Here is a 26,292-nt window from a genome sequence, read left to right on the forward strand (position 1 = left end):
ATTGGAGCATATTGTTTTATGTTAAATGCAGTACCTGTGAGGGTTTCTGGACAATATCTGTTATTGATTTGTGTTGTTAATTAATTTACAATAATAAATATATACATACATTTGCATAAAGCAAGCATATTTGCCCACTCCCATGTTGATAAGAAAAAAAATGTGGTATTAATGTGCGATTAATCACAATTAAATATTTTAATGGATTGACTGCCTTGGTATTCTTACATTATGTTCAGTCATAAAATGGTAAAGAATATTTATTTTCTTCTTCTGTCATTTCACAATTTATTACGCCTTCTTAATCTGATCTTTTCTTCTGTGGAAATACATTTCAAATTTTGTGCCGGATCTTGAATTTAACTCTAAAATAACTGAGCATACAGACACCTTGCCACGCTCCAGTGGATAGCTAACCACCACGGACTGTACTGGAAGAGTTCATCTAGAAATTACAGAATTTTATTGTAATATTTCTTACAGTGTAGAGTGACCAAACGGTGACTATAGTTAAAATCTATGCTCACTAAGAGTAAGAGTAAGTGTTTTATAATAGAGGAACGAAGCGTCTCATTTACACATTAGATCTTTTTCTGAGCTGGTAAATGAACCGACGGAGAGAAGAACCCTTGTTGTGTTTCTGTTGTTTAACTGTTGCTGTGGTCTTGTTGTTGTGGCTGACGAGGTCAGACGGACATTTGTTTGACCTCTCTGTCCCCTCCGGGACGACTGATCAGGTCACCAGCCGGGGTCAGAGAGGAGGAGCTGACAAACAGCTGCTGATGCTGAACACGCCTCCTCCTCCTCCTCCTCCTCCTCCTCCTCCTCCCTCTCTCCTACATCCGACTGGACAGATGGAGATAAATTACAGAACAATCCAGACACTCCCGTCACACATAAAGACATCTAATCAATGATTTTATTTACACACTACGGGTGGATGTGAGATACCAACAGTTTTCGTAAAGTATTCGTAAATGCAATATTCCTACATTTGTGTTATAGGTTTCTGGCAGCAGTTGCACCATCACAGGACACTAAAACTCATCCATTAAAATCCAAATTAATAACTATTCTTTAAGGTTAGCGTCTCCTGAAGGAAGGGTGACCCACCGATTTCATTCCACAGAAGGCTTAATTCAACTATCCATTGATTATTCTTTTGATTAATCAATTCAAATTGTATAAAAAATCCTTCCCAGAGTCCAAACTGAAGTCTTCAGATTGCTTGTTTTGTCCAAGATATCCAATTTACAATGATAGAAAATAAAGAGAGGCAGTAAATCCTCACATTCTTCAAGCTTTTCTTTTTTGGTTGTAAATTGATCAATTAGTAATTATCTAAATTGGTTAATTGATTTTCTGCTGATCAACTAAATGATGAATAGTTTCAGCTCTAAAAGGCAGACTGGGATGATTACATGAGAGACTTTGACAGCTGTGGTCAGAGAGGCAGTATTTAACCAATCAGCTCTCTGCGTTGGGAAACCGTTAAACTGGTCTAACCCCGTCACACATCCACCCCGAGAGCCCTCGCTACGTTTTACCTAATTAAAGTGTCACTTCTCCATCTGTCCCCTCCTCTGTCTCCTCTCAGTTATCCTCCTCAGCATCTGTGCCTCGGGGGGGCCCGTTGACGGACAGTCGTGCTGACCCCAGAACCCCCCCCCCCCCCCCACCTCCACCCCTCTCGGGCTGACAGGACCGATCCTGGCCGAGTGACACACTAACGTGGCCGACTGGTTGTCAGGCTGACTGGCAGGCTGCTGACGCTGCAGAGTCCCAGACCAGTCAGCTCCGCTGGACTCTGAGCCGGCACTCTGGTCGGGTGCATGTTCTCCAGATTAAAGGTTAATGAGGAGAAGGGACTCTTTCTTGTGCAGTAAAACATCAGGAGGGTGTGCTGTTACTTTTAGGGCTGCAACTACCGATTATTTTCATTGTTGATTAATCTGATTAGTTGTTTGGTCTATAAAATGTTGATCAGTGTTTCCCCAAAGTCCAAGACGACGTCCTCAAATGTCTTGTTTTGTCCACAACTCAACTGACCTGAATCAGCGGGTCCTGCAGTTGCACTTTTCAATTATTTTCTAATAAAAGCTGTATGTATTTTCCATTAATCGTTGTTTACTATTTTATATCCATAATTCATTTATCCCTGATTCCCTTACAAGAAAACTTTGAAGAATACTGTACTGTCCAGTATCACATATTTATTTCACACTGATGGAATTTTCGGTAAAAAAAAAGTTGCTGTGTTGATTTCAAGTCATCGTATCGCATCGCATCGCATCATATTTTATCGTATCACATCGCTCTATATGAGCCAAATATCGTCCTTCAATCGCATCGCATTGCTTGTATCGTATTGCTGTAGATGAGCCAAATATTGTCCTTCAATCGTATCATATCGCTCTAGATGAGCCGAATATCGTCCCTGAATCGCATCGCATTGCATCGCATCGTATCGCATCGCATCGTATCGCATCGTATCGTATCGCTCTAGATGAGCCGAATATCGTCCCTGAATCGCATCGCATTGCATCGCATCGTATCGCATCGCATCGTATCGTATCGCTCTAGATGAGCCAAATATCGTCCTTGAATCTTATCCTATCCCATCGCATCGCATCGCATCGCATCGTATCGTATCGCTCTAGATGAGCCAAATATTGTCCTTGAATCTTATCCTATCCTATCGCATCGCACCGCACCGCACCGCACCGCACCGCACCGCACCGCACCGCACCGCATCGCTCTAGATGAGCCAAATATCATCCTTGAATCGTATGGGAACCATGGAAAGTGATACGTATCGTGTGGTAAAAACGTGTCATTACACCCCTAGTGTATTCAAATGCTTCCTAAACATTGTTTCTACATCCAGTAATAACGTGATACTGTACGGTGTGAATGCTGCACTTATGGACTATACATGCATCTGTCACTGCAACAACTGCACCACCAGTAACCAGACAGACACAGACAGACAGACAGACAGACAGGCGGTTGCTTTGGTTTAGGTGAGGAGCACACCACTACTTAGCCACAGCAAGGAATGCTGGGTAATGGAAAGAATAGCCTATAGCAGCTTCAAATTAGCTTCTGATGTACACTCGCTACGCACAACGCACACATTACACTACACAGAAACACACATTGAGCCGGCTGCACTTGGCCCTGTATGTGGGGAGAGGCGCCGTGGGCTGCAGGGGGGGGGGCAGCTCAGATCAAACACACACTGAGTCCGTCACTACCCCTCCATCCCTCCTCCATCCCTCCTCCATCCCTCCTCCATCCCCCCCTCCGCTGCATATTCCTCTCTGCATATCTCTTTTCCTGCCTCTCGATCTGCTCTCCACACTGCTGCAGTCGACAGAGTAAAATGGAGGGGAGGTGGTGGAGGAGGGAAGTGAGGAGAGCTGAGAGAGGGGTGTAAGAAGAGGAAGAGATGGAGGAGGAGGAGGAGGAACGGCTCAGTCCGGAAGAGCTGGAGAGAAGAAGATGAGGAAGATGAGAAGCTGAGAGCATCGATAGTCCTGTTTTTTTGTTTTTTCTCTCTCTCTACATCTTGTCCTTACACAACCCCTCACATCACAAACACACACCGCTCCTCTCCTTATCTATCTGAAACCTCCAATAATGTTCCATTGCAGCTCAATTACAATAATTACGATCATTAAGGTGATCATTTCCCGACACCACCATTCATTACTTTGGCAAAATAACTATTAGAAGCAGACTGGCGGCGATGGAGGGGAGGATGTATCCTCGTCTTCCTCCCTGCACCACAAATTCATCTTCTCACTTCCTTACATCCCGTCAGCAGATAAAGGTTGCTGGTTCACTTTGCTTTGTAACACACTAGCCTTATTAGGGCTGCAAATAACGACTATTTCATCAGCATTAATCTGCCATTTGGTGTCTTGATTCGTCGATTAATTGTTCGATGTGGAGAATGTCAGAAAATAGCAAAAGATGCCCAGAACAGTTTACTGAAACTTGATTTTTTTCCTCATTTCGTCTCACCGACAGTCCAAAACCTAAAGATAAGGGCCGTCCTCGAACAAAGAAATTCTTCAACTAACACGACAAGGTTTTAACCGATTAGTTGATTTAATCGACAGATCTGTTAAACTGAGTTTTCCACAAAGAATTGCACTAATGCACCGCTTTACATCTTCTAGTTTCTTGGACGTAAGTCATTCAGAATTAAAAAAAAAGCATAAAAAATGACTAATCGACTAAAGAAATCAACCAAAACAACCGATTAGTCGACTGATCAACTAAAGAAAAGTAGTGAGAACTGGGAAATGTCTGGTATGTTTGCTTGAAACATTACTTAAAACTAACTATGAGAAGCAGACTGGTGGTGATAGAGGGGAGGTTGTTCCTCGTCTTCCTCCCTGCACCACAAATCCATCATCTCACTTCCTCACATCCCGTCAGCAGATAAAGGTTGCTGGTTCAAATCTGTCGGGTTTAAAAATGTATCTTCGGTTTCACTTTGCTTTGTAAAAAAACTAGCCTTATTAGGGCTGCAAATAACGACTATTTCATCAGCAATTAATCTGCCATTTAGTGTCTTGATCCGTTGATTCATTGTTCGATGTGGAGAATGTCAGAAAATAACAAAACATGCCCAGAACAATTTACTAAAGCTTCCCCGTGCGTCACGTTACAATCAGCTGTTTGTTCATGTCTCGTGTTCAAGACGTGTCTTGAAGTGTCATTTTCTTAAATCTTAATCTTAAAACTCGCCTGTTCCTTTTAGCTTTCCCCTAAGGTTTTATAATCACTACGATATCACAGTATTTTTATTTGGTTTTAACTTTAAGTCATTTGTCTATCGTTTTATTTGTCCTATTTTTTGACGCTTTGAATCCTGTTTCTTGTGTAAATTGTCTTAACGTTGTCTGTGATTGTTTTGCCCTTGTTGTGAAGCACCTTGAGATTTCGCTGTATTTTAAAGTGTGCTTTATAAATTAAATTAATTATTATATTATTATTATTATTTTGTTCACGGTACAAACGTAGTAGTTTTAAGCCCAACCATGTATTTCTTTCCTAAACCTACTATAGTGGTTTTGTTGCGTTGTTCAAACCTTAACCAACTAGTTTTGTTGCCTAAACCTAACCAATCGTTTCATAACATTTACCACATGCGTTTCTGCCAGCGTGATATGAAACATATTCATGAAACGTATTTTTAGTTCAGAAACGTACGATGCCAACATTTTTTCTGGCGATGAATCTTTGGCTGAACTGTGGACGGCTTCAAACTGATAGTTCTTAATATTATAAATAAAAGCACAACGAGGGACAAGAGTTGAAAATTAGCAAAAACCTATAAACTCTGTTTCATGTTTCATTGCATCGTCCCTATCAAATAAAATAAATCAAAATTCATTAACTATTGATGGAGATCTATGGCTGTGTGTTCAGTATGATGTAATCTACCTGTATGTACTACATGATTAAAACAACTGTATGCAGAACATGCACCGTTTATAGATTTAAAAAATTATAAACTAATCTTGTAAATGCAGTTTTTCTAAAAATCTCTCCAAACAGAATCTATCCCAGTTTGTCCTCCTCCCCTTCAGGCTCCACACCCTCATCTGTTTGGTGTAAAACTACTTCCTGTGTGTATTTCTACGTCCTCCTCCTGACCTTTTTCCTGCTGTGGTAATGGATTTCTCTCCGTTTTCGTGCACGGAGCACATACATAAACATTTTAGGACAACATGTACTTTTCACCTAATTTAATAAAACTCTTCTTTCCATCTTTCTCGTCTCTCTCTCCGCTCCATCAAACATCCAGGATATCAATAACGTTCAAAGTTAGCATGTTCCACAGTCCACCACGGTGCCGATGAGCAAGGCATGACAACGTGCTGGTTTACTCAGACCTTTAACTGACCCTCGTTTCTAACTTCAAACTGCCAAACACAGAATATAAAATGAATAATAAGAAGAAGATGACTAAGACATCTTTTGGACGCCTGAGATGCAGACAAGTGAGCAGGAGATGAGACGGTCTACAAATATAGAAACCCGCCCACACGCAGAGACGATGCCCACTAATAACATCGGAGTTCAGACGCTGTGCAGGTGCACCGGAGAGACGCTGAATCCAAACAGTCAGGAAAATAACCAAATGCACAAACGGAGAATTGGAGTCTGGAATGAGAAGACGTCTGGTTCATACATCAGACCGGCAATACGTCATCCAGACTGGGCTCACGTGACCACGCCCCCTCTTGGGGGAAACCAATCTGGTGTCCCTCGTAGACGGTAACAGAATAAGCAGATGAAACACGTCTCCACACTTCTACTTCAAACAAACCACTAATAGTAATAACGCTACGCTGAAGAGTTGCTGTGCAGTTGGTTGCACCAACGACCACTGTGTTGGACGGGGGGAGACTGAAGGGACATGGCGGCGATCGACCTTCATTTATTAAGTTATCGCAAACGCTGAGGTTCAGGCAAGATGGCAAACTAATTATTAGACATTTGTTTAAAACAAACGAGATGAATGCAAATAAACTTGTCAAAATTACAATCCAAACATCCGTCAGATGACTGACAGATGCCTCTGACTATCGATTCCTCTTATTGATGCTTTCCCACAGTTACGCTGCACAATGACGCATTCGCACGCGGGATCATGTTTCAGTTTGTTTTGGACCGGAGACACGGGGGAGAGAAAAAAAGTGCTCAACAGCATGGCGCTTCTAAACCTATTTTTCCCTGATAAAGCGACACTGTGAACAACAAATCAGCAGGAGGAGAGTTAGTAACGTTAGCTGTTAGCAGCCGGTGGGCAGCACAGTCCTGACTGGCTAAATACCGGAGATACGAACGTTAACGGAGGTGCCATTGAGTTATTGTTATGAGGCGTTCAAAGTCGGCTCAGGAAAAAGGACTATTAGGTGAAGGTAAATTACAACTCTACTCTAAGCAACTTGCCAAGATTTTTTTTAATCAAAGCAAATATTTAAATAATCATAATCATTTGAATTGTGTGTTTTTATGCAAACAACCACTATAGATGGTAATAACAAAGTACAGTTCCCTCCCTACCCCAAAAAATAGGTTTTTTTGGACCTGCAGTGCATGTCTTTATATTGTGGCATGCTGGGGGATTCTCTGTTTTGTTAAGTTCTGTTAATGGAAACATTACTACCCAAAACAGTCAGTCCTGTACGGTTCAAAAACTCCTGCATATAATGTAATGTTCTTAATAATATGCTGTTTGGAGTGATCTTCAGTATAACAAATATTGAAAAATAAGTGTGCAGTGTGTTTTCTATAAATTAATAAGTGTGCAGTGTGTTTTCTATAAATTAATGTAGTGATAAAATAGAGGTTACGTCTGACAGAATTTGTTTGGCCCCCGGCAACAACCTGGGTTTCTCATGTGGCCCCCCTGATCATAATGGTGCTACTTGGAGAGTCAAATATTTTCTGAGGTGGTACGTGGTGTAAGAAGTTTGAGAACCACCATGGGGATCTTCGGTTTTCTTTCCCCCAAAAGGGGACGCGGTCTTGACTTGTTGTGAAGTACCCGTATGTGGCGGTCTGAGAAGAAACCATCTATAGGTTGGTCAGAACGGGGGTGTTGGTTCAGAGAGGCTCAGTATGTGTGTTACAGTAAAACTCCTCCCCGTTGGTATTTAGATATCAGTCCTGCCTCAAAGGTTGGTTTATTCTGTCTCTCTCTGTGTGAGCGTTTTAAAGTGTGTTCATGCTGTGAGCGGAAAAATGTAAATGTGCTTGAATGAATACAGTATATGCATGTGTGTGTGTGTGTGTGTGTGTGTGTTTATGGGGTGTACACATGTATGTGTTTGTGCATCAATCTGTCCCATTCTCCCTATTCTACCTCTCCCTCCCTCCCTCCATCAATAGAATACAAAAAAGAAAAGAAAACGCCACCACTGTGCTTTTCAGCAAAAGCATCTCAGCACCGACACACACACACACACACACACACACACACACACACACACACACACACACACACACACACACACTGGCTAAAGGCCAATCAATAATTCACATAGTGCAGATTGAATGTAGATCAGTGACTCAACATGGGGGGAAAACACTATGGCTCTCCACCTCTCTCGCTCTCTAATTCTCCACATTTCTGTCTCTTTCCATCTCTCTCCAGCTCCGTCTTTCTCTCCTCGCCGCTCTCTCTCCATCTTTCTCTACTTTTCCTCACCTCGGTTTTTTTTTAACTCTCTTTTCCAACCTCTTGTCTTTTTGACCCGCCTGTCCACCAGAAGATAGCGTGTTAAGTGTCACGTTTTACCTCGCAGAGGTGTGAATATTACACACCTGCATTAACCTGCAGTGCCAACAGGGGGCAAGAAAACCACTTAGTTAGGTTTAGGCAAGAAAACCACTTAGTTAGGTTAAGGGAAAACGTCATGGTTGGGCTTAAAATAAGTACGTAAACTAGGTAAAACACTAGGCTTGTCGCGGTTTCCTTGTAAACTGTCCGGTGTGATCGGTAACACCGGTGTTGTCCCAAGTTTATTAACCGGTGGGAAATTTTCCTCACTGTCACATCCCTTTAAAACAACGTAACGTCAGTGCAGAAACCGGTTGTCACGTGACAAACGTCACATATACGTTACTTACAAAACAAAACAGCGGTCTCGAACACAAGTCTCAGAGTTAAAAGTCCTGTGTTTGTTGGACCCTCCCACCATACATGGATCGAAGTTTGAAAACGTGACACTGCTTTCTTCCAGTGGGAAGACGGGTGTATTACACACTTGCTGCTTTTATTATATCCTCCTCCGCTATCTCTGTCTTCTTCTTCAGTATCTTTTGACTCTGTATTTCTTCTCATCTCTGGTCACCAGTTCTGTTTCTGGGTCTGATCAAATCTCCAACAGCTAACAGATGTCTTTTATCTCTCCTCCATCTTTTCTGTTATGTCATTTCTAGCCAACGCTGACCGGTTAAAATGACTTCACTTCGCCGAGGGCAAAATATATCAGCTGTAGCCAAACAGAAATTAATTCTTTGAATTACTTGACTAAAAGGCCAAAATGAAATGTGGCTGTTGTCTTCGCAAGATGGTTGTCTACATTTGTTGTTTGTTAGAGAGAAACATCACCACGATCTACAATTACGAGTTTACAAGCACCAACAGAGTGGTGAGTATTCTGAGGAGAAACAAACCTCCACAAGTCAATTCAACTTCAGGCTACATCCACACTAACACTCTCTCCATCCAGACGAGCGTTTGAGGGACGTTCCTGAAGGAATCTTGCCTGAAAACGCACATCACATGAGCATTGACGTATACTGGGCATGCACGTGCCGGTGTAAACAGGAAACAGGAATTGACGCTTAACGCTTGAATAATATCTTCTCTCCTGCGCATGTCGGCAGTAGAAACATCATAAAATGCAGAATCTAACTGCACAACAGCTGCTAGCAGAGACAACAAGCTCAGCAACGCTTGTAACTCGATATCCATGTTGAAATGAACCGCTGGTGGTCGAGGCTGATGTCGTTTGTTTTCTTCCGGAAAAGGTTCATGGGATGACGAATCAGGGGAACGACACGTCGTGACTGATATAAGACCCAATCAGGAAGTGGACGTGGGCGTCTCATGGACTTTAAAAACATAATTTTTTAAATAAGGGCTATTAGAGTGATCATACTGGGGAGTTGAATCACCTCAAAATAAATTATCCTCTGAGTAACAGACGTCTCTTTTCCAATGTAAGTCTATGGGAAACAGTCTTTTTGGGCCGAGTAGCATCATGTGATGGACACGGACGTTGCAGTACCGCCGTTTGGCCACTACGAAAGTTGGGATCGACGACGGGCGCTCTTCCTGGGGGCTTCGGGCGTCTTCGTAATCGTTTTCAAAGTTCTCCGTTTCTGTCCGTCCAGACTGAAACGCAAAACTAAAACGGGGTCAGCAGCGTTTTCAAACACCTCCGTTTTAGGGACTGGTAAAAGCCAGAGTAGTGTGGACGCTAGGCATAAACATAGCAAAAGTTATGCATTTTAAAACGATGTGTGTGGATGTAACCTCAGTCTCAGCCTTAAAATGGTCATTCCCTCTAATATCGCAATATCAGTCAAAATAACTGCAATTAAAATGGTTCCGTCCTGATCAGAAAGTCAAGCCTCGTCCTGACCTCTTCAAACACACACACTTGCATTTACAGACATCACACAGACACACACGGAGCGGTGGCAGCTCACACACACTGAGTTGAGGGGAGGACAGCAGGGCATCACATTTCACCACAGTGAGATCCAGACAAACACACACACACACTCACACACTGAGGGAATTGACTGTGAGGATCACGTATCTGGAGAAGAGTTCTGTCAAAACAACCATTACTATGGTGCTCGTCTGTCCGTCAGGATGTTGTATCCAGGAGGGAAACGACCATATATCTGCCTTTCCACGTACGGACGGACGGATGGATGTTTATCTACCGTTTGTGCTTTGAATCCTGAACAAGATCTTGTGTCACCAAATTCAGTGCAATTTTAAATTTTAAAGTTACTAAGAGAAACTTTGTGTTTTGAAATGTTGGCGGTACTGTTTCACTAGAGTCCCTTTAGAAAACCTCTCAGTTTACTGCAGCAGGGTCTGAAAGTCTGCCCAACACAGTCCTGGTTCTGGTTCTACCGTGCCTCCCTTCAGTCCAGCGGGCCTCGCCCCGGCCGCCCGCCGTGCGCCTCCAGGGGACCCAACTCTCCTCCCTCCTTCAGAGGGGTTTGAGAGGCACACACACACACACACACACACACACACACACACCCCTGCGCTGACAGAAAAGAGCCAAACTGAACGTGCCACACAGGTTTTACCGGTAGTAACGTTACTACCAGGCAGCGCCTGCAACGGTTAATAGAAGGGAAATATATATGTTTTAAGATGGGACGAATAGTCGCATAAACTATTGGATTTTTTATAACATAACGACTATTTGAAAAATCGCAAATCATAACTCATCCCTAAAATGTACTAGTGTTTCTTTTTACTGTACAGTGCTGATGTCATATCATGGCATCAGCAGTATGAAACGTGCCGTTGTGTCACCAGATTGTATTATGGGAAAAGAGAGAGAGAGAGAGAGAGAGAGAGAGAGAGAGAGAGATTGCACACCGGAGCGTGAACGTCCCAAATGGTGCTTTTTCTGCCAACCACTGGGATGCATTGACTGTGTGTGTGTGCGTGAGTGTGTGTGTGTGTGTGTGTGTGTGTGTGTGTGTGTGTGTGTGTGTGTGTGTGTGTGTGTGAGATGCAGTCAAGCCCCCTGAGGTAAGTGATCCTGCTGAACAGGTGTTACAGTATCACCTGCCCCCACCTCCACACACACACACACACACACACACACACACACACACACACACACACACTCACACACACTCAGCTATCAGAGCCTCTGTCAGCCGTGACTGATCTGAACGGATCTGCTCGTTCCACGCCAGACGGATGAAGCCACCAGCTGATCCGTCACCAGTGTGTGTGTGTGTGTGTGTGTGTGTGTGTGTGTGTGTGTGTGTCCATGATGCATCATTTATATGTTTGTTTACGCATGCATAAGTGTTGAATCAAATGATTTCAACAGCCACATACATGTTTCCATGGCAACCAGTCTATCTCTATGTATCTGTGTCTGATTCGCTGGAACTCATCTTCATCATTCTTTCATAGTAACACAACATCTGCTGTAAACCTCACACACCTTATCGCTTATCATATGTGAGGATTTTCTACTGGATTAAAGAGGACCTATTATGCTTTTAATCCTTTAGTGTGTTATATAGTTTTTTGGCTGCCTGTAAAAGGTCTACAAAGTTAGCCCAAAGTCCAGCCCAAAGGGGGTTACTGTCCCCCACAGAAACTCTGTTCCTGAACTGCCTCGCTTGAAGTCCCGCCTTTTCATTCCGTTACGTGGTGATGTCACCAAGTAACGCACAGTAGTCACAGCAGGCTCCAGCTCCGATCTGCAGTGATGGAAACACGACAGCTGGACGGACACGCTAATTTTCATCTCCCTTTTCTGGTCGTACTGATTTGGAAAGAATCTCCAGTCTGCATCGGACCAGTCTACCTCGCCTACTGTATCCCACAATGCAAAGCGTTGGACCGTTACAGGCTACGGGTACAACAACAACAACAGCCAAAAACAGCTAGTTTTTTTTTACATTTTTCGTATCTATTTCATCACTAAATTCACTTTTGAACATTTTTTTAGTTTTTGAAATCAACAGCATAGATTTTGAATATTGACAGTTTTACGATATTAGACGTTTTCAGAGTTTAGAAGCTCCACAAACTGCCGTGGCAGCTAGCTAGCGCCTGCTGGGGTCGCTACCTCGCCAGCCGGGCGGTCACGCTCTCAGACCGCTATGAGCTGGAGCTCTCTAGAGACCGGTCTGTAGACGAGGGGCTTTTATTTCCTTGTTGACGGATAGTTTGTTTAAATATCACAACACAGATGTCCAATATAAATTAACAGGAACCTGTGATTATCTGACTTTTTGGAGTTGAAAAGCTCCACAATCACGGCACGGCATACTCGCAAAGGGAAAGGAGTCTATCGCCTAATTTTAGCGGGTTTTCCCATGTTTAAAAAAAACACATATACACGCTTATTTTGGTGTAAAAAGGCAAAAGACAAGGTGACATTCTTCCTTCTGATTATCCCAGAGGGGGTCTGTCTTTAATCTCTTCTCTCCACTCGTCTTTCTCTCACATGATACCAGGCAGCATCGCCAGAACCCAACCGGGGAGGTGTGAAACCCACACAGACAACCAACGGACAGCACAGATGGTCAGAGAGAGAGAGAGACAGAGACAGAGAGAGAGAGAGAGACAGAGACAGAGAGAGAGAGAGAGAGAGACAGAGAGAGAGAGAGAGACAGAGACAGAGAGAGAGAGAGAGAGAGAGAGAGAGAGACAGAGAGAGAGAGAGAGAGAGAGAGAGAGAGAGAGAGAGAGAGAGACAGAGACAGAGAGAGAGAGAGAGACAGAGAGAGAGAGAGAGAGAGAGAGACAGACAGAGAGAGAGAGAGAGACAGAGAGAGAGAGAGAGAGAGAGAGAGAGAGACAGACAGAGAGAGAGAGAGAGACAGAGAGAGAGAGAGAGAGAGAGAGAGAGAGACAGACAGAGATTTGTTTTATTTTTTCCTTTAATTTGTCTCACTGTATTGAGACAAATCTTCATTTTGCACACCTCTCTATGATCAACAACTTCTCTGAGTTAAACTGAGAGAGACAGAAGAGTAAAGACACAACGGGTAAGAAGAAGAGAGAGAAGATGGAGGACAGGACATTTAAAGCAGAGTTGCAGTGGAAGAGGAAGAGATGAAAGGAGTGTAGAGAGAGAGAGAGAGAGAGAGGGAACGGGGGATGAGGAAGTGGCGGCCGAGGGAGGAGGAGGTATAATGAAGTCCTCTGGGTCTCTGGTGGAAGAAGCCACAGCGGCTGCCAGCCAACGCAGCCTGACTCTGTGCAGATGGCGGCATGCTGGATACGCTCGGTTCACTTTCAGAGCAGGAAGTGGACGTTCTTTAAAACTGAAAACTCATATTGAGTAAAAACACACACAGAGATTCTGTTTCTGAGGCTGCTTCCATCCTGAATCTTCACCAGGGTGTTCACTAGAAGTTTAGTTTGACCAGGTGAAGATGGAGAAGATTGTGAAGATGGTGAAGATGGAGAAGATGGAGAAGATGGCGAATGGTTAAGATGGAGAAAGGTGAAGATGGAGAATATGGAGAAGACGGTGAAGATGGTGAAGATGGTGAAGATGGTGAAGATGGAGAATGGTGATGATGGAGAAGACGGTGAAGATGGTGAAGATGGAGAAGATGGTGAAGATGGAGAAGATGGAGAAGATGGAGAAGATGGAGAAGATGGAGAATGGAGAATATGGAGAAGACGGTGAAGATGGAGAAGATGGAGAAGATGGTGAAGATGGAGAAGATGGAGAAGATGGTGAAGATGGTGAAGATGGAGAATGGTGATGATGGAGAAGACGGTGAAGATGGTGAAGATGGAGAAGATGGTGAAGATGGAGAAGATGGAGAAGATGGAGAAGATGGAGAAGATGGAGAATGGAGAATATGGAGAAGACGGTGAAGATGGAGAAGATGGAGAAGATGGTGAAGATGGTGAAGATGGAGAAGATGGTGAAGATGGTGAAGATGGAGAAGATGGAGAATGGTGAAGATGGAGAAGATGGAGAATGGTGAAGATGGAGAAGATGGAGAAGATGGTGAAGATGGTGAAGATGGAGAAGATGGAGATGAATAAATTGATTGATCGTTTGGTCTATAAAATGTCAGAAAATGGTGAGAAATGTCCATTTCTCAAAGTCCAAGGTGTCTTTAAATGTCTTGTTTTGTCCAAAACCCGAAGATATTCAGTTTAATATGATATAAAACAGAGAGAAGGAGGAAATCTTTATATTTGAGAGGCTGAAAGCTGCATTTTATTTTATTTTTCTGTCCATCAACTAATCGATTAGTCGACTAATCGTTACAGCCACGTTGTCAACGTACAGATGTTTATGCAAATCTAAACCATTGGTTGAGGTTAAGGCTGGTTACATACTGAAAAAGCTGACTAAAGCAGGAGAAACATTTAACCTGAACCGCGTTCTTTCCCAAACCTTAACCACGTGTTATTTCATTTTGCACTTTCACACTTTGCTATACGTTCGCACTACACTGATTTATACTTTATGTTCCAATAACAGGCCGGCTATCATTTATAAGTTCATCATACAGGGTTTAGTTGGGTTTAACAAAAATATATGAATCAATCAACTCCAACCTGAGACCCCCGCTCTGATTCACACATTAAACACGACTAACTCTCATCAGCTATGAGCGTTTCCTCAACACTGACTCATGATTCTGAGGTAAAAACAAAAGCACCTTCCTACCAACATGCACACAAAGAGAGAGAGAACAAAGTCAGCTATTTTTGTGCGCTGATGGATTTCCTAACAATGTTTTTATTTCTGCAGAAAGTTGAAGAACCTTTATGAAGGCTCTCTGCCAGAACACAGCAGGTCCTCTCCTCCTCTAAAGCCTCTTTGTCAAACAGACTCTGGTCTCAAAACGTGTTTGACGGGGGACATCATGTGATATCTTATATCACATTTTAGAATAAAATGACTTTGTGTTTGTTAACTGAACTGTTCCCCCTGAAACAGGAGATCTAAATCTGTCCGTGTTAACTTCCTCTATATATATATATAAGCTATTATATATACTGAGCATGCATATGATCTATGCATACTCTTTTATTCATTTATGAATCAAATGAATAAAGATCTGATGTTGACATTAAATGGATTTTGTTACCGTTTCTGGAGCGGGATTTCAGTACAACCCAAAATAACATTCCCAAATTAACAACGTATCCTCGTACAACAGTTCGTATGATAGCTTACAAAACGTTATTCCTCATTTTTCATGTGTTTTCCTACGAATGTCCAACGTCTATTTCCGCTCCAATCTTTTCAAAATAAACTTCCGTCTTCACAGGAAACAACTTTGTTAGGTTTAGGAAAGGAAACCACTTAGTTACGGAAGTTACGTGACAAAAACTACTTAGTTAGGTTTAGGTTAAAGCTCATGGTTTGGGCTAAAATAACACCGGAAGTGACGTAACTTGAGTTATGTTATGTGACAAATAAATCAACGTTGACATCTGGTTTCAAACGGGACCCGAACGCCGGTCTCCTGGTGAAAGTCTGGTGTTTTTGGACCCACCCATCCACCCCAACCTCCTCCCTACGTGGCGCTCGCCACTCTTTAAACTTCATCATATATATATACATATTACCGTATATTCATAGGTATAGGTACGGATGGTGTATGAGAACAGCCTGCTCCTACACAATCACGTTCCCATACAACTAAACAACGTATCCTCAAGTTTTGAGCAATTAGTTGCTACATTAAAAAGGTTTTACATTCAAACACCCTGATAAGATTTTTTAACCAAGTGGCTGGAGTTTGATTTATTATTTTAATAATAAAGCACAATTAGATACATTTATATCCACATATATTAATTGGTCACATTTTGTTTTAGTTAGGAATCGGCTGATATCCAAAGACCAGGTATCTCTGTGGGATCGGTGCGTCCCTAACGGTGTACGAGACCAGCCTGAACTAAACTGCACGCACTAAACATACTGTATTTTCTCCCAGATTATGGTCTCAGTTTAAACAGTTTGAAGCAGTTTGAAGCAGTTTTAAACGCTGTGTTAACGCTGTTAATTAAAACAAAACTACATTACCACACATGCACACTCTCTCACACAGACACACCGACTCTCACATCATTTAAAGTGTTAAATAGCTCAACACCTACTGATGAACAGCATCAGACCACCTGAGATCTGCTGACGTCTCTTTGTACCGTCTCAGTAAATACCACTGAAGCTCGTCTTATTCCTCCAACATTTGGACTCTTTTACCTTTTTAAAAATGTTTAGCTGTATAACAGTTTTCCCTGTTCTTTATGTATTTTACATCTTTTATTCCTGTAATTGTGAAGCAGTCTCGAGCTGAATCTGTATAAAAGCTCATTTTCAATTAATGTGGTTGAACTGGTTGATCACCCCGTGCTGAATTAGGGACTCTCATGAGCTTTGTCGTACTGTAACATCACCTTAAAAGACCCACAGGGAGTCACCTCACCCTCCTTCACCCTCCATCACCCTCTCTCACCCCCTCTCACCCTCCGTCACCCTCTCTCACCCAACAACTGCTTGGTGGTTTAAGTAAAGACCAAAAACGCATCATCATTCTGTGAAATTACATATTTTGTTAATTGATAACACTCACTCATCTATCTCTATGTCAACTTTGGCGGGGGGGATTGCCTACATTTCCCATAATGCCTGGCAAACCCCCACCAGAGAACCGATGTAAAGCTGTTACACAGGTAGAGAAGGCGATAATGAAATCAGTAGTGAAGTGTTACTTTCTTAAAACACAACGTGTCTTCTGGTTTTGTTGGATTACCAACAAAGTGAGCAGCCGTCTCTGTTCCTCAGACCTCTAGAGGCTCCGCTTGGTTTCTAGCTATTTGATTTAATTGCACATTTATTCAGGAATATACACACCATCCATTAAAATCACACATTCAACTGCCCCTTTCTTTATCTATTATCTGTCTCCTATCTATTTTCTTGTACTTATTTCTTATACTTTGTGTTTCCTTGTAAACGACACTCAGACTTTGAAAAACAATTAATCAATTAAATGAGAAAATCATCGGTAGACTCATCAATAATGAAAATAATCATGTTTCACAGTCAGAGTTAATGTGTACTCTGACTGTGTGTGCTGTACTTGAACGTGACAGGATGAACGCACAGGGAACTACATTCACCTCGCGGCCCTCTATAGCGAGCTAATCCAGCCATGTGTTTAAATGTTACTATTATTGTTATAGATTATAATTCAGTCTTTAATGCACATTTTTGTGCATGTACTCAGCAAGTTGTCCTTCACGGGGGACGTATATCGATCTAAAATGGATTTGCAAGGTAAATACTCGATTGCGTCAATACTAAGGATTTGCACCTTGTATTTAAGGACGACAAACGTTACATGGATTTATTTTATAGCATTTGTATTAGTAACGAAATGTTAAACGCTACTCCGGTTCACTCTCCCTGTGTGTGACGTCTTCGACATGCGCCAATCTACAAAACGAAGTAGGCTGATGGCGAAGAAGAGCCAGACGACAGAGAGATTTTCTGTTTGAGGTCCAGCGTGTGGAAACATTTGATGTCCTGGATTAATCGCTGGCTGTTTGCAGAATATGCAGATAAAATAAAACGGCAACACGACCAATCTTTCCACGCACCCACTGAGACGCCAATATTATTGCTCTACTGTTTGTATTGAACATGAGGACAGAAGCAGCAGGTTAAACTACTGTTCATTTAACCTGAAGAGAAGTTGGTTTAGTATATTTTGTGCTTTGTATCTTGAGAACTGAATCAGCAGGTCCTGAAGTTACACTTTTTATTATTTTCTAATAAAAGCTGTATGTATTTGCCATTAATCGTTGTGTTAACTTGTTTACTTCCATAATTAATTTATCCCTGATTCCCTTACAAGAAAGACTTTGAGGAATCCTGACCTGCTCTGTCCGGTATCAGATATTTATTTCACACTGACTGAATGTTTGGCCCAAAAAACAAGTTACAGTATCGATTTCAAGTCATTGAATCGTAACGTATCGTATCGCTAGATGAGCCAAATATCGTCCTTGATTCACATCGGAACCATGGAAAGTGATACGCATCGTATCGTTGTAAAAACATACCGTTACACCCCTATGTGACCATTATATAGACATTTTATTGTATTTTATTATTGCATTCTTATTTGATCGTTGGTCATTCTTGCTCCTAGCTGTTATTTCTATTCTGTGTGAGTTACCTTGAGAGAGAGATGCATAAAACCGGAGACAAATTCCTTAATAAATCTGATTCTGATTCTACATATGACCAGTTACAGTAACAGCCTGAATCTAAAAGCCATCTGGTGTTATTCAGGTCTGAGATGCTAATTGTGTAATTGTAATAACGCCCCCCTGGTTCAGGTCTCTTTTTTATCTAATAAATGCCCCAAAAGTACTAAAACAGCATCACCAAGCAGCAAAATGAACCTAAAAACACACATAACGTTGGATTTAGCCGTTTTTTTCTTCTTCATCTAACCAAGAAGAACCCGACTTTAGGTCAGTATCCCCGGTTCTACCAGCAGACTGACCCGTCCTGACAATTACAGCTTTTTCCCCACTGCTGTCCTGTAGGGACGAGCACACGGCCGCCCATATATGGTCAGTGGTAATTAGAGCGAGAGAGTCATTTCCTCTCCCTGCTGCTGGTTGCATGGTGCTTAAGCCTTCATAATGCTGACATCAGCACTCAGCTCTGACTACAACTAGAGCCCCCAACACACACACACACACACACACACACACACACACACACACACACACACACACACACACACACACACACACACACACACACGCGGGTCACTAACAGGTTCGAGCTAAATGCTGTATTCAAGATGCATCTTAATCACCAGCAGCAGCAGCATCATCAACTGATTGCTGGTGTCATGACAACCGCCATCCTCCCCAACATCACCTCTCATTCCATCAATGGCGGCGGCTCCATCAGGGGAGCCTGAGGCCAGCAGGGCCAGACACACACACACACACACACACACACACAGAAGTGAGAGTGAAGTCATGTGTCAATCAACACCTCACACACACACACCTTTAAAACACACACATCATGTAACATTGCAAAAAATTAAAATAAAAACACAATGACACACTGCAAACCAGCACAACTTTCACCCTGCAGGTAGATGTTGGTTAATCCAACACCAAACCAGTCCACACACCACTAGGCCACACACACACACACACACACACACACACACACACACACACGCACGCACACACCTTTAAAACACACACACACATCATGTAACATTGCAAAACACAACACTGCAAAAAATAAAAAATAACCATATGCAAACCAGCACAACTTTCATCCTGCAGGTAGATGTTGGTTGATCCAACACCAAACCAGTCCACACACCACTAGGCCACACCTCACACACACACGCACGCACACGCACGCACGCACACACACACACACACACACACACACACACACACACACACACACACACACACACACACACACACACACACACACACACACACACACATCCCCAGTACCTTGGCAGCCTGAAAGCCTGCTGCTGGTGAAAGGATATGGCCATTCGGTGATCTTTTTGGCGTACTTCCTCACGAAGTTGTCTTCGCTGAAGAGGAAGAGGGAGCGGTTGACCGTTAGGCAGCTCTGCCGGACGGGTATGGGGTTGTACAGGGCCATGGTCCGGGCTCTCTGGGCCATCGACTGCTTGTACATCCTCTGCCCTCCGGGGGGCCCCCCTTGCCTGCTGCCTCCACGGCCGGGCCCCCCTGGTCCTCCGGCACCCCCGCCACCACCGCCACCACCACCTCCTCCTCCTCCTCCTCCACCTCCGCCTCCTCCTCCATATCTGTTGGGTAGCTCGTCTCCAAAACGCGCCATTCTGCAGACACCAAACGCCAGAGGTTAGGAAGGAGCCTGGGGGGAACCTCAGAGTGACAGGTCCACATGCCACCACCCCATCAGACCATCAGACCATCAGACTCCCATCCAACACACACAACATGCACAATGATGGAGATGGAGGATGGAGGAGTCGCTTCTGTCTCTGTCTCTGTCTCCTTCTGTCTATCTGTCTGTGTGTGTCTCCTTCACAGATCTTCAGCACCGAGAAGATACCTCCATTTGTGTGTGGAGAGAGAGAGGTGGGAGGAGAGAAGAGGAGAGAGAGAGGGATGGAGAGAGAGAGAGGGATGGAGAGAGAGAGAGGGATGGAGAGTGCACGGTGTCTCTGGTCGTGTGTTTGGAATATGAATGGGAAATAAGAGCGATGGTTTTATGCAATTCCTGGCAAATCAGTTCACACAAAAAAATTGAATGAAAAACTGTCAGAAATGTTTTATCTTGTCAGAGCATCTGCGTCGAAGAGCAACAAAGCATCCTGCTTTTATCTGCTTTTTTTGGTCGTGAAAAATCTCTCCAGGAGTGAACCGAGCCGGTTTGTTGCATTTCAACAGTGCATCATGCGATGAGGATGCATAGCTGTGCGTTTACAGACATATTAACAATCATCTCCACTAAGTCAGAAGGCTACTGGAGCTGCAGACTGCGTCTTTTCCCTCCTCTCATCTCAACCAGCCTCTAGAGCATCTTCACACGATCTGCACACACACGTCTCTTTTCTTTTTTTCTCTCCTCCTCAGGTTTTTTTTTTATCCTGTGAGATAAAAATAGGAATAGATAAGAGTAAGATCATTTATTCTTGTGCCATATATCCGCACTGTTTGCTGTGTTTCACGGCAGATCTCCACCTCTCACGACCACGAGCACGGTTATACACGCACTCAAACACCAACCGAGGGGGGCTTCCCCAGAACCCGATCCTGATCCTGCATGGTGACATGTGTTGATATTTGGTGATGGACGGTGCGGCATCCCCCCCCCCTCCTTCCTCCTCTTCCTCTTCCTCCTCCTCCTCCTCCTCCTCACCAAGGCGTCGCTCACTGATTTTGGGCGTGATTGCGCGCTACTTGGAGACGAAAATACACACCGGTGTGCTTCAATCTACCCAATTCGGCCTCACTCACTTAAAAAAAAAAAAAAAAATGTTGATGAAATTAAAAAAGAAAATCAACAATCATCTATAATCCAAAGGATGGGAGAAGAAGATGAATCCCGGACGAGTCGGATCCGGAGGAGCAGAAACAGACCACAGCATCATCAGCACCAGCAGCATCAGCATCAATTCTTGCTCGGCGGTGCGCTCGCGTCTTCTCCTCCACCGGGCACAAACCACCGTGCAGCATCAGCATCCAGCAGCATCAGCACCAGCAGCACCAGCAGCATCCATCACCGCCCAGCAGCAGCAGCATCACCTCCGAGGCTCCAGAACCAGAGAGAGGCGGCCAGTCTCTTCTCTCTCTCTCTCTCTCTGGGTTTGTTTTGTTCTTTCCTCCCTCGACCCCCCAGGGGGACGTGCACCAACCTGCAGTCGGTCGGTCGGTCGGTCGGTACCGGAGGCTGTATATTATCTATATTATCTATTTTCCCGACCTGAGAGCTGAGCTGAGAGCTTCTCCAGCTCTCGTGCGTGATCAGTCAGCCGCGCGCACTGAGCATCTGATCAGTCTGACGCGCAGATCCGTGCATGGCCAAGCCTTGCAGCGCACGACGCACGACGCACTCCAACCCACTCCCCATAGCGCACGACGATACGACACGATACGATACGATAAGATTTTATGTTCAGGTTGCACTGAAATTCATTTTGCATCAGCTCAGTTTGAGAAAAAAGTGCAAATCCAATAAACATCCTGTTACCATAGAGCAGGGATTCTCAACCTTTTGTAACTCCAAGCACACTTCCGATTCTTAAAACATTTCCAAGGACCCCTTCCCAAATAAATGACAAACTGGGCTATAAAATATGTGTTATTATGCCAAGGTGTAATGACCCACATAGATATTCAGCTTCCCCTCACCCATCACTGCTATAAAACCTACTAGTGGGTGTAGTAGGCCCCTATTGATCCACATCTATGGGGCTTATAGCACCTATTTAACAGCCTGACAACAGTCTTATCGGCTGAGGCGATGCTACTTTCTGATTATGCTAGCTTTCCAACATCGTCGACCCTATCTTTAAGTTTAGGCAACAAAAAACAACACTTAAGTTTAGCGGAAAACATCGTGTTGGGTTAAAATAACTACGAACACAAAGACAACATTGTCGGGATGCGAACTCCGGTTAATTACTACGGTCTCTAGAGGTCGCTGTCGTGTTCTTTTATACCTTCTTTCGGTAATATACCATGTGAATGGATGATAAAACCTACTAGTGGGTGTAGTAGGCCCTCATTGATCCACATCTATGGGGTTTATAGCGTCTATTTAATAGCCTGACAACAGTCTAATCGGCTGACGCAGCCTGTTGTAGTTACTAATGCTCTTTCAATAATCGTTACAATACTGTATTTATGCAATACATTTCAAGAAATTTTTGTTTACTTATTTATAAAACTGGTTGAAAAAACGAGAAAAAAAATTATAATATTACGAGAATAAAGTCATAATTTTACAAGAAAAAAGAAAATAAGACATAAAATTACTACTTCATAATATTTTATAAATAAAAAAGAAAATGTAAACAAAAAATCAGTTATTCATTTCCATTTTTTACAGTCGCCTGAGCCCGACGGACTCTTAAATTATAATAGTTATAATAAACATCATGTCTAGTCTGTCTCTCTCAGTTTTACCTGTGATCATTTATGTCTGGTAACTTTTCATTCCTTCACTTATTGATCAGCAGGCCTGTGGGTCCCCAGTGATGGCCTCTCCTACAGACTCTCCTCCAGACTCTCCTCCAGACCTCCAGACCTCCAGAGCGCTGCTGGGTTCACTGAGGCCCCGCGAGGAGATGCCGCTCACGGCTTCTTCTCATGCTCGCCAAGTGTCAAAAGCACCAACAGCTCGGTCCAATTCGCCCCGTTCACTGTTTACTCAAACCCATCAAGCCCAGCAGAAGGCTTTGCCTGGAGCAGGTGGGGGAGGGTGGATGGAGGAGGAGATGGGACTGGAAGGGGGGGAGGGGCTTATACAAGAAACTGTAACTGAATGAGGATTACAGGATGGTGAAGGTGAAACACTGATTCCCCAAATATGACTCAGGGGACAATTCAGGTCTCCGGAGGACTTCAGGGATCCTCTCAGAAAGATGAGAGCTGCTTATTATCAGCATCATTTATACAGATGATTATTAATTATCTCCTATCTGACAGTCTAGTCCACGTCAGCAACCTTTACTATGCAAAGAGACAGTTTAGGCAACAAAAAAATCAAATCCAATCTGTCTGGAACCGCAAAACATTTGATCATTGTGATGAAGGTGGATAGATAGATAGATAGATAGATAGATAGATAGATAGATAGATAGATAGATAGATAGATAGATAGATAGATAGATAGATAGATAGATAGATAGATAGACAGGCAGACAGGCAGACAGAAAGACAGACAGATAGAAAGACAGACAGATAGAAAGACAGACAGATAGATAGATAGATGGATAGATAGATAGATAGATACTTTATTGATCCCGAAGGAAATTTAGAAGGTAACACAGTTTATAGTCTAAGTATATAGTGTATACTGTAAGTCTAATGCAGTGAGGGCCAAAGAGACAATGTACTACGGAGTATTAGGGCCACATTGAGGGAAAAAACATCTGAGATTTCCAGAATAAAGTCGTAATATTACGAGAATAAAAGAAAATAACACGTAAAATTACTACTTTAAAATATTACGACTGTATTCTCAAAATCTCAGACTTATTTTTTTCCTCAATGTGGCCCTAATACTCCGTCATACCGTCGTACCATAGACCTACAACAATGATAAATAAAAATAAAAATGTAAACAAAAAACAGTTATTCATTTCCTTCGTTAAAAGTCCACAGGGAGCCGCTGGAGAGGAGCTGAAGAGCTGCGGGTTGCTGACCTCTGATTGGTTTAGACGGTTATGTAACAATAAAATTCTCCTGGAATGGGATTCCTTAATAATAATAATCTTTATTTATTTTATTTCCTCGGGAGGACATGAGGAAAAGAAACGGTGATTTTGAGCTTATTGTGGATTTCTAAAAGGGTTTTCATAAATGTATGAAAATAAAGATGTTGGCAATAAACTAAGTTGGACCAACATGTCATCTGCCAGGAGGAGAGTTGGGAGAGTTTGTGTTTTTTTTGAGGACGTACTGTTATTTTGAGGACGATTTGAAAGAGGTTTTTTTTGTTTTTTATCTCCCTTCATTCCTCCCTTCTCCTCCGAGCCGTCTGTCAGTCTGGCTCCGGCATCTGAGTCGTCTTTGATGCAGTTCAGCAAGCTGTTTGCTTGGGCTAAACCGACCAAGCTGTCACCTCTCCAGAGGTGGGGGGGGGGGGGGGGGGGGGGGGTAGTGAAACCCATGAAAACACAGTGGCCAGAGAATCAAATGAATACTTTGAGATATATTTTTATATAGTTACATAATGAAAATCAGAACAATTGAGTTTTAAAAACACCATCTTTGGTCACGTTGACGCTGTCCGTGGTCCTGAAACGACTACTGACATGTTTCCAAGACCTTCTGTCGCTGTCCAAAGTGCTGAAACTAGAGTCTAAAGCTCTGAACGCCACCTGCACGCCTTTGGAAGAGAGATCACCTTCATTGTGCATCAGGGTGGGTTCTAGTTACTGTACCTCCGGCCATCTGTTAAACGCTGAGAAGTGTTTGTCTCCTCTACCAGCTACTTTGGCAGGTAACCACCCATCATTTGGAGGTCCGTTCTAAAAAAACAGTTGGTGGAAGACTCAAAGTGGGCCCATATGGTGGGTTCTGGGATGGAAAACTACGTATGCCACACAATGTAGAAGTCAACAAAGTCTAGGAAAACTTCATGAAAGGGGATAACCTGGTGTGGTACGATGTGCATTCAGCAGTTTTATGGGTTCTTCTCTTATGTGTATTCCTATTTTCTCTCCTCTCATTAAACTAATGCTGCGTTCCAGACAACAAAAAGGACTGTAAGCTGCTGTAATCCTGTAAAACGTCTACCAATCACTGCCTCGCGGTCCGCTTGGAAAGAACCAATCAGATGCCTCCCTGCCTCCCTGCTCGTACTCTACCCTTGGCGTGCACCAGCCTGAACTCAAAGCGCGTCAAAGTCGTAGTATTACGAGAATAAAGTCATCACTTTACGAGAAAAAAAGAAAATAAGACATAAAATTACTACTTTATAATATTTTATTCTCATAATATTACGACTTTTTTTTCTCGTAAACCTACGACTTTATTCTCGAAATCTCAGATTTATATTTTTCCTCGATGTGGCCCTAATACTAATACCTAATACCTAATACATCGTACCATAGACCTATAACAATGATAAATAAAAAAGAAGATGTAAACAAAAAATCAGTTATTCATTTCCATTTCTTATAGTTTACAGTTCATATAGATCTTGGCCATAAATAAAGTGGTTGAAATACATCCCACTAGATCCGTCTTCTGAAGATGGGAGATGAGTTGCCTTTAGCAGTATGAGTAATTTATCTCTCCTGTTACCCTGAGGTCACACACACACACACACACACACACACACACACACACACACACACACACACACACACACTCTGAGTCTAACCCACCCGCTGTCGTGGTCTCAGAGCTGTGCTATTATTTACTAGACGCCTTTTCAACGTCACAACGTGTGTGCATCACTGGATTTGCTCGTCATCTGATTCCCGTAGACTAGCGGCTACTAAGAGGCACGATAAAAGCCTGTTCCCGCTGACAGCACGGGAGAGAGAGAGAGAGGGAGAGAGAGAGAGAGAGAGAGAGAGAGAGAGAGAGAGAGAGAGAGAGAGAGAGAGAGAGAGAGAGAGAGAGAGAGAGAGAGAGAGAGAGAGAGAGAGAGAGAGAGAGAGAGAGAGAGAGAGAGAGAGAGAGAGAGTGAAAACGAGTGTCGGGAAGAGGTGGGTGGTGGTGGTGGAGAGATGGTGGGGTGGAGGAGGTGGTGG

General features: G+C 43.1%; 2 protein-coding genes across 20 annotated transcripts in view; one reads left to right on the top strand and one right to left on the bottom strand.

Annotated features, from left to right (window-relative positions):
• nacc1b (nucleus accumbens associated 1, BEN and BTB (POZ) domain containing b) overlaps positions 1–26,292 on the top strand; it is a 303,884-nt gene that overhangs the window by 257,610 nt on the left and 19,982 nt on the right. The window lies entirely within an intron of this gene.
• The window catches only part of cacna1ab (calcium channel, voltage-dependent, P/Q type, alpha 1A subunit, b), a 257,077-nt gene that overhangs the window by 158,731 nt on the left and 72,054 nt on the right, over positions 1–26,292 (bottom strand). For 18 of the 19 annotated variants that reach the window (XM_074631184.1, XM_074631174.1, XM_074631170.1 and 15 more), the window contains exon 3: positions 19,855–20,175. In XM_074631184.1, coding sequence (XP_074487285.1) covers positions 19,855–20,175 — 321 coding nt within the window. Of the gene's footprint in view, positions 1–19,854; positions 20,176–22,990; positions 23,253–26,292 lie in introns of those variants that run through there. The other variant, XM_074631181.1, reaches the window with a different exon arrangement.

Source organism: Sebastes fasciatus, chromosome 3, assembly GCF_043250625.1.
Source record: "Sebastes fasciatus isolate fSebFas1 chromosome 3, fSebFas1.pri, whole genome shotgun sequence".
In the NCBI taxonomy this organism is placed as follows: domain Eukaryota; kingdom Metazoa; phylum Chordata; class Actinopteri; order Perciformes; family Sebastidae; genus Sebastes; species Sebastes fasciatus.